This window comes from Chanos chanos, chromosome 7 (assembly GCF_902362185.1).
Source record: "Chanos chanos chromosome 7, fChaCha1.1, whole genome shotgun sequence".
Classification (NCBI taxonomy): domain Eukaryota; kingdom Metazoa; phylum Chordata; class Actinopteri; order Gonorynchiformes; family Chanidae; genus Chanos; species Chanos chanos.
Window position 1 is genome coordinate 34,503,841 of NC_044501.1, and position 9,149 is coordinate 34,512,989.

At 40.0% G+C, this 9,149-nt stretch overlaps 2 protein-coding genes across 2 annotated transcripts in view; both read left to right on the plus strand.

The window, feature by feature from the left end:
- The window catches only part of LOC115816256 (butyrophilin subfamily 1 member A1-like), a 29,467-nt gene that overhangs the window by 16,591 nt on the left and 3,727 nt on the right, over nt 1-9,149 (plus strand). The window contains exons 5-9 of the mRNA XM_030779222.1: nt 231-257; nt 1,085-1,379; nt 3,815-4,042; nt 4,188-4,258; nt 6,559-6,746. Coding sequence (XP_030635082.1) covers nt 231-257; nt 1,085-1,379; nt 3,815-4,042; nt 4,188-4,258; nt 6,559-6,746 — 809 coding nt within the window. The remainder of the gene's footprint in view (nt 1-230; nt 258-1,084; nt 1,380-3,814; nt 4,043-4,187; nt 4,259-6,558; nt 6,747-9,149) is intronic.
- Nucleotides 3,979-7,647, plus strand: badb (BCL2 associated agonist of cell death b). The gene is made up of 4 exons (XM_030780279.1): nt 3,979-4,042; nt 6,152-6,223; nt 6,559-6,746; nt 7,008-7,647. Exons 2-4 carry the CDS (start codon nt 6,160-6,162, stop codon nt 7,146-7,148), a joined length of 393 nt encoding a protein of 130 aa, XP_030636139.1. The 5' UTR covers nt 3,979-4,042; nt 6,152-6,159; the 3' UTR covers nt 7,149-7,647.

Sequence of the window (9,149 nt, forward strand, 5' to 3'; positions counted from 1 at the left end):
CAATCTTTTTTTTTTTTTTGCATTTCAGCATATTAAACATCTAGATAATTTCACCAATTCAACTTGTGTCAGCTGCATGTGAAGATAAAATGCAAGTTTACAAGTATACAGATTATTTTTGCATGTCTCTTCATAATATCTACATCTCTGTTAAATTTCTGTAAGTGCATTTTTAGTACAAAACAACCAGCCTCTAAAACCCAATGTAAATCCTCTTTGTCTTTTCTCAGTATTTGAGACCAGGAGAGAATACGCAGGTGAGGCTCTCTTTACCTTTAATGTTCAGTTAAGTGCTTAGTTTTTTTTGCCTTCACTTACTAAACATCTTACAACAAACTTCTGAGATGAAATGTGGTGAATGGAGTCACCAGAGTGTTTTAGAAGAGAGTCAATTACAGAATTTAAGGCTTCATGAATTCATGGAAGGTTTATATTTACATTTACAGTGGAGAGAAACTAAAAGGTTGTTGACAAACAGACACACACACACACAGACACACACACACACACAAACAAACTGTCTGCAAATACATAACATTAACCATGATACACATAGCACAAACAGCAGAATTGAAACATCAAAGTGACCAGGCCCATAATACAATAATACAAAATAATACAAAGTATATATGACACATGTGCACACAGACTGTTGAAATGCTTGTTTTGGCATATGCAAGAATGCTGCAACCTCCCAAGATGACAGGCAATGCAAACCTTATAAGCAATGCAAACCCCTCACTCCAGTGGGATTCTAGCACTACACTGAAACAATATGCAATTGGTTACAATTTAAAGTAAACATTATTCCTTTAGGTACCACAATGTGAAATAAAAGAATTCCATTATTAAACTGTTTATGCAGCAGGGGATCATTCATACTCTTCTTGTCTGTTATAACAAATTAAGCAAGGTTTCTTTACCTGTAGAAGTAGAAAAATTCAGTTTGTATGCTGGTTTAGTGCTTTCATGAAGAATAGAGCAACTGCAAGTGTTAAACAGAGTGTGATAAAAACAAGTTCATCAGTCTATAGGTAACTGGTATGAAATACACTTCAAGGGAAATTTTCTTCTTTTATCACAGTGGATGTGACTCTGGATCCTGACACCGCACATCATGACCTCATTCTGTCTGATGATGGAAAGGAAGTGAGAATTGAGGACAACCACAGCAATGTAGATAAAATGAGGTTTGATAAGTTTAACTGTGTCTTAGGAAAGGAAGGTTTCCAGTCAGGGAAATTTTACTATGAAGTGCAGGTTGGGGATAAGCCTTACTGGTTTTTAGGAGTGGCCACAGAGTCAGCTGAAAGGAATGGGCACTTTATCGAAAGCCCAGAGAGTGGATACTGGACTATCATGCTGAGGGCTGGGACTCAGTATTTTGCTTTAGAATCTGACCCAGTCTGCCTGCTCCTGAGGCACAAACCAAAAAAAATTGGGATTTTCGTGGATTATGAAAAGGGCACAGTCACCTTTTATGATGTGGGGGCCAAGTCAATGATCTACTCTTTCACTAACATCTCATTTGGGGGGGGGGGGAAATCTACCCATTCTTCTGCACTTGTGCTTTCAATATTCGTGAATATGACAACTCAGCTCCACTCATCATCATACCTGTCGAAAACATTTAACATTTAATCTCACGCCAAGAGAAAGTGATGAAAACTCACATTTGCTGTTCAGAGTACTGTTCCTCAGGTCCATCAATCAGGAACAACCTCCAGATTATTGCTTTCATTTAAAGATTGTTGTTGATTATTGTTCAGACTAAAATTTTAGATGTGTTAATTATGCTCATTTCTGATCTTGATTGTCTCAGTGTATTTTCAGCATTTTTGCTTTTTGTGTGTGTGTGTGTCTGTGTTTGTCATGTAACATAAAAAAGTTATCCTGAGTAATACTCAGTTCCTCAGTCTGACTGCTTGTTATACACTTTGTCATGCGATGGTGTATGTGAATATATGTTTTGTTCAGGAGGAACTCTGACATCGCAACCTGTTTTATATGGTGCATTTAACAAAAAAAAAAAAAATTTTATATTTTTGATCTGTATATGTTTCTGTAATCATGTGCACACTGTCTGTCATAAATTAACTGAATGAACACACATGATCAGAGGCCTTCTTGTATTTTTCATGTTATTTTACAAATCAATGTGCAGTTTTCCTTTTTGAGCAGGACGGGGTAGATAAGTAGAGGCATTACATTCTGACACAAGCAGAATATAAATAAATACATGTTTTCATCATTAATCATGTTGAGTCTTACCTTGCTGCTGTATCTCAGTGAATCCAGAATTTGTTTCACTTGTTAAAGTGTTTGGCTTTGAAACTAAGCTACAGTGTTCGTACGTACAGTTCTGTACGTACAGTGCGTACCATAAGAGTCCCGATTTTTGAGCGGGGAATGACATGGTGACCACCTCCAAGTGTTTGGGCATATTCACAGATCATAGGCAAGTCCACTTCATATTTCTTCTCCGGCTAAACGCTCTTCAGTTAGTCTATGTGATTAATAAAGTCTAGTCTGTTGTCACCGCTAGAAACCGTCGTAAAGGAGGTTGGTGTCGTCAAACATTCGCTTCTTGTGTGCAAATACGCGCATGGGGGAAATCTGACTGTATGCTCAGAATATTACATTTTTATCTTTACAAATGTGCCGCTTCCCCCCTCAAAATGATCACCAATGACAGTCCTGCGCTAGCTAGTTCATGTTAGCTGTAGACAGCAGCCATGCTCAAAATGAGTAAACGCTCCCTTAAGCAATTCAATTCGTTAGAAGCCTGAGAGAAGGAGGGTAAACTTCAAGTAGCCCAGATTTAATTATTCATTAATCAGTCTGTGGGGGGTTTCTCTCAGCTCTCTCTCAATGTGTGTATACGTGCGCGTGTGTAGATATGTTTCTGTTTGCACCCTGTGATGAAATCTTGCAGGCGCTCCTGTTAGGGTCCACAGAAGGACCTCAGTATTAAAGACTGTGCTGATTTTATCGGGCTTCACTAAGAATTGACCTCTTTTCTGTAATTTTCTTTACGCACATAAGAGAACGTCAGACATGAGTTACTTTCCTGTGTGCGAAAAGAAAATTACAGAAAAGAGGTCAATTCTTAGTGAAGGAGAGAGAGAGAGAGAGAGAGAGCGCATGGTTAAATTAAAGATGCATTTACTCATGGGAGAGTCAAAGCTGAATTTGTTTGTGTTTCGTGATATCTCGCGCTGTTTAAAATACCTGTGTGGCAGTGCTAATTCTCTCTTAACTGTAAGTAATTTTGTGCGTGTGTGTTTGAGTTGTGCAAAAGTGAAGAAGAGGAGCACTTCTTGGAAAAAGTAACAGTTATTCTATGTAATGTATATAATATATAATGTGTGTTACTGAACTGTTTCCTTCAGGGATGCGGTGTGTTGGTGTGATTATACTGATTCTGCAGTGACAGGTAAAGTCACAGTTACTGCTTTCTTTCACATATTATCACAGATTATATTTTCACCGTACGATGGACTGGCGCACTGTTAAAGGTGTTTCCCCGCCTTTCGAGCAATCCCCGCAACCCTGATTAGGATAAGCGGCTTTGAAAATGAGTGAGTGAATGTTATATTTTCCCCACACAAAACACTCCAAAAAATAGACCACTTATGACTCTTATGTTTGTAACCTTATGTAGCCTGGTTATTTAGTACGCTACAGTTGCGATGCGAGGGGTCTGTCGTTTAGTTCAGCAGTAGGTTTTTAAAGAATGTGTAGGCTAATGATGGACCGTGAGAGTCGTGCCCGCTCACCGAGGTCCGTCCAAAAATTAATTTTTCGACCGTAGAGATGCCTCTAAAGACAGACCTGCTTCAGAGACTGTTGCCTCCAGCCCGTTAAACACTGAGAAGTGCACGATCAGCCGAAACCACACCAAAGCGCACCGCCACCGAAGGGGCGGCAACGGCGAGCATAAACTAGGCTTTACGGTGACTGGATGGCACTCTGGGCGGGACGTGCCTCAGAGACGAAGGACCACAGAGAGGAAGCGGAGGGGAGCTAAAACCGAATTCGGGTAAAAATGAAGAAACCTTCTTCTGTTATTGACTGTAGGAGAGGAAATCAGTCCTGTAGCTACAACTGCATCTGACAGGACCTGACATAACACCAAACGAGTAACTCAAAATGAGTGACTTCTAAGTTTATTTCTCACCTCTTAGCTGCATGAAAGTGAAAGCCAACGCCATTTTAATTGTGTTCTGCGTTTTTTGCGTGACACCCTTGATTTGCTGTAAGTTTTTGCGAGTAAAAAGCAGTTTTAACTTGTTTTACAGGGATTGTCATTTAGTTAGATTTTGCCAACAACAAAAGAGCAGAAAGTTATGTGCAAAATCAGTTCAGGTGTTTGATTTTCTGCGCCTGTGCATGCCTCTCGTCTATGTCACTGTTGCTGTGTCCGAAATCATTCACTCATGCACTACTCCCTATATAGTGTTTGGTCCATAGAACACTCAAAAAGGGGATAAGGGCAGACAGCTGTTGGTACATTTCAGACACTATTTGGATGTTACGCTGCTATGTAATTATGCGCCGGATATTCATAATTATTATCTCTGTAGAAACAAACTCCATAACATGTGTATCTGATTGTTCTATTAAGACTTGCCTGCTTTCACGAGACAGGCCACAATGCATCATGGTTCATCGATGTAGGGTGTGCAAGTGCCCGATCCGTTCCGCGTATGCAGGCGCCTATGGTTAGGGTTAGGGTTAGGGTTAAGGTTAAGGTTAAGGTTAGTTGACTTTTGCGCAAGCACTCACATGTGCAGAACTGATCGGGCAGCCGGGACGGATCGGGCACTTAAAAGGTACATCAGTACCCTACTTTTCACAATGCATTGTGGAATACTTTAAGTGCACTGTATATGGTAACAATTCTCACTACACTTTCGGACAGCATTACAAAATGGCAAGCTCACTATATAGTGCACTACATAGTGAGTAGTGAGTGATTTCAGACAGCGTGGATTTTCTCTTGTGGCACACTGTTTTTTCTCTTTGCTAAAAAAAAAAACCCCGAAGAGTCTTTATGGTGAATTGATTGTAAGAGGTCCTGCTGAAGCCAGTATCTGATTTCTGATGTCTTGATAAATATCACTATTTTTTGTAGTATTGTAAACAGGTTAAATGTTTTTTTTTTTCCTCTTTTTTTCTGTTGATTTACACTGACTCCCGCTTTATTCACCGCAGCGTGTGTCTCGGAATAAAAATCAGGGATCCTTATTTTTACGAACGACAACATATACTGTTGAGCTGAAGGGTATAAAAATGCAACGGATCTTCTGTAGGGTTATCGTCTCTCAGTCTCGCTAGTATCACTGTATTGGTTTCCTCTTTACCAAATCTGATCTTATCCCTTAAGTGCTCAAAATCAGTGCTCAAAAACACTCTACCCCACCTGGTCACCTTACTTTTTAATCTATATATCTACCCTGGACACTAATATCTAACACTCGAACACTTAAATCTCCTGATCATTTGTTTACCGCTCCTATCCTGCCTTGTGCACTTTATGTACTCACTGTAAACACCCGACCTGTTCCGCTCTTTCGTTTATTCACAGCCTTCACGGCTCTTTGCACCTTTTTCACTACATGTACAGCTTGTGCTCTTTTGTTGTTGTTTGTGCTTAAAATATTGCTCACGACTATTTTTTTATACTATAGTATATTATATTTATTGTATTGTATTTTTTTTATTTTTTATCTTGTATTTTTTTTTATCTATACTTCTTCACCTGTCTTTCCTCCTTTATGCTGCTGTTAACACCCAAATTTCCCCACCTGGGGATTAATAAAGTCTTATCTTATCTCATCAGAACATCCTATGCCAGTCCTTTAAGTACCACCTAGAGGCTGTGTCACACACTGTATTTCTTTTCCCAGAACAAAATTCAGAGTAGTAGTTTATAGTCTTGGATTGGTGATATGCTCAGGTAATTGGGGTTTATCTTCGTCTCTTAAAGTGAACGAAAATTTGAATTTGAATCTGAATTTGTTTTTACCACCTGAGACATGTGAACACAGGTTCAGTAAGTTCTGAACAGAAAAAAAAAACTAACTAAAAAACCTGTTGTTTGGACAACAAAAAACAACTGAAAACCCATTGCTATGGCTATTTACAGATGTCACAATGGCTGATATGCTCAGAATTCCCAACAGTGGATCAGACGGCTCAGAGGAAAACGCAGACAAGGGTAAGTCCAGAACCCCAAAAGGAAGCAATGCCGTCATAATGTACCGAACAGATTTGCAGGTGAATTGGAGCCAAGAATCTATAGGGGAAAAAAAACAGAACACTCACAGCACATTCTGTTCACATTACATTCCACTTGCATGAGGAATAGTCACAAAAATATTTCATTCATTATATATAATAGCATGGTAGTTCACCCTCACAGACACGAGGTCCAAATCAGAGAAGAAAATCTGCCAGTATTGGCCAGCAACTATCCCATTCTTTCCTATAATTCTTTCTCTCTCTCTCTCTCATGTCCTGTACACCATTCTCCTCCTCTGCCTCTGTCTGCAGGGGAGCAGGCCTCTGTGGATGAAGGAGCCACGGAGATTCGGAGACGGATGCATTCTCTCCCTCTCCCCCCCAACATGCTGACGAAGCAACGGCTTTACTCAGCTCCCCCCGCCCTGTGGGCTGCCAAGAAGTGCGGTCGACAGCTGAGGAGGATGAGCGATGAGTTTGACTTGATGAAGGATGAAGAGGTAAGTAGCATGTCCCTGACTAAAACACCGGGACACGTATGAGTCAGTGTATTGAGTCACTAATATAAAATAGATACGTTTTTGCATAGGCGAGGGTGATCCTATTCATCCGAATGTAGACGTACATGAGCGAGTGAGTCAGATGGTCTGTAACCAGTTTTCTGTTCATGTAAATGTACATTTGGAATTTTCACATCAGCAGGAAAGATAGAAGGCTATGGTGCATTCTCTTTCCTTGACCTTTGACCCATGTTGTTCCAGATGAAAAGGGATGTGAAAGTTGGAGCAGCCAATCAAATGCGCCCCTCCCGTAGTTTTTTCGCCTTCCTCTGGAGCCACCTAGAATCACACACAGAGACGAGCTACAGCTTCACACATTCAGACGCTCGAGGAGCACACTGAGAGGGGGAGTAAACCATGACAGCAGCTAAAGAGAGAATGTATCGAAACTAAAATTATTCTTAGAAGTTTCATCGTTCATTGTTGCCATATTTTTTGGCAAAGCTCGGAGAACACTAAAGCGTTTGTTTTTTTTCGGCAAATGGAACCTTATTTTTGACAATCTTCTAAGTGCTACTGCATTGAGCGATCCCTAGCCTTTGTTTACAAACTTATTCAAGTGTCAGTCAGTAAGAATTATTTTCAACATATTATCACAGAAAAATAAACATAGTCGAAATTCAAAAGCAAAATAAGTTTGAGATTCGACAACTAAGCTATAGACACCCTGTGTAATATTTATTATTATCAGGATGTCCTTTCATTCAGAAACTCTTCAGTGTCATCTGTTATTAGGGGGAGAGGAGAAACCTCTCAAAACCTCTGCTTCATTAATCATTCTGAAAATGCTTTGAACTTAACTTGCTTTGTATTTTTATATTATGAAATTTTAGCTGCTTCTAATGTTCTCTTTTGTTCTGAGACACTGACACTAACGTCCATTTTTGTCTGTGTCGGTTCCGTCATTTACGCTTTACTCCAAATGCACTTTATGTTTCTGTGTACGGCATTTGAGTCAGTATAAGACACTATATGAGACACTATGATAATAAACAAACACACACTTTCTCTCTTACAGACACACACACCCGTGCACGCACACACACACACACACACACACTCACACACAGACACACTCACGCGTACACAGACACGAGAGGCATATTGATAGGTAGGTTCATTTTCTTAACGGTGCTTTTAACTGAAGTAGACTGAGTCACTTATAACCAAAGAGTGTTTATTATTCTCCAGATATAAAAGCAATACATTTAAACGTGTGGCTGTTGAATGTCATGAATCTCAAAGACAGTTCATTTTAATATCTGAAAAAAAATACATTTGTGTTGTATTGAATATGAACAATTTTGTAACCTTTTACTATTCACAAAACCGTGTTTCATTAAATTCATATACAAAAACATCCACTGTCAATAAACTTCTTGAAAACACTGAATCAGAGGCTTGGTTGTATTGTTATGATACAAAGTAATGTGCAATTCCACTTTTTCCCAAGGGGGGGGGGGGGGGGTTACATTTTTTTCCAAACTAGAGTCAGCATGCTGTGACATGGAGAGCGTGAGAAGCAGAAATTCAGGTCTTTATCAGTTCTGTGTCTTGTCTTGGCTTCTATCTTACATTGGATTTTCTGAATGTTTCATTTTATCATTTTATAAAGGTTTTTGCTTTTTAAACTCAGTTACAGTATTCGTGGGCCATGTTCACAGTCTATATGAGATGCTTACCCTGTAATATTGCATTAATGCAGGGTCCACAGAAGAGTGTCAGTGTCAAACAGGGCCAGTGGCACAATGGATAACACGTCTGACTACAGATCAGAGGATTCTAGGTTTGACTCCTGGCTGGCTCCCTGTTCTTCAGGCAGCCTGTGGCCTACTGGTTAGAGCAGCAAGCTTGTGACTGAAAGGTTGCTGGTTCTTTTTCCCAGGACTGGCAGGCAGGAAAAATGTCCATGGTTGAAGCACCCTTGGGCAAGGCATTTAACTCCCAACTGCCCCCCTTGGCACAGGTGTGCTGCCTACTGGTTGTGTGTGCTCACTACTGGTGTATAAGGATGGGTTAAATGCAGAGGTCATATTCACTGCACACTTTAATCTTAATCTTAAAATACTGGGGAGCAGTATACTTTAACTCACGCATAACTTAAATATGCTACACAGCCAACAATCATGTGACATTCTGTTAAAGGGTTTGGTTAGGGAGAGTGTGTGTGTGTGTGTGTGTGTGTGTGTGTGTGTGTGTGTGTGTGTGTCCTCCATTTCTCTCTCCCAGTGTCTCTGTGCTTTTGTGCACTGAGGTGTTTGACTGGTTTCACTGCATTGTCAGAGACTGAAAGTAAACTTTAGACATGGATTACTTTTCATTAGCGCTTAAAGAAGAGCACAG

Excerpts from the sequence above, each read along its gene's own strand:
- badb (XM_030780279.1), top strand. The coding sequence starts at position 6,160 with ATGGCTGATATGCTCAGAATTCCCAACAGTGGATCAGACGGCTCAGAG. Across the intron at positions 6,224-6,558 it reads AGAGGAAAACGCAGACAAGG|GGGAGCAGGCCTCTGTGGAT; the intron begins GTAAGTCCAGAA and ends CTCTGTCTGCAG. Across the intron at positions 6,747-7,007 it reads ACTTGATGAAGGATGAAGAG|ATGAAAAGGGATGTGAAAGT; the intron begins GTAAGTAGCATG and ends ATGTTGTTCCAG.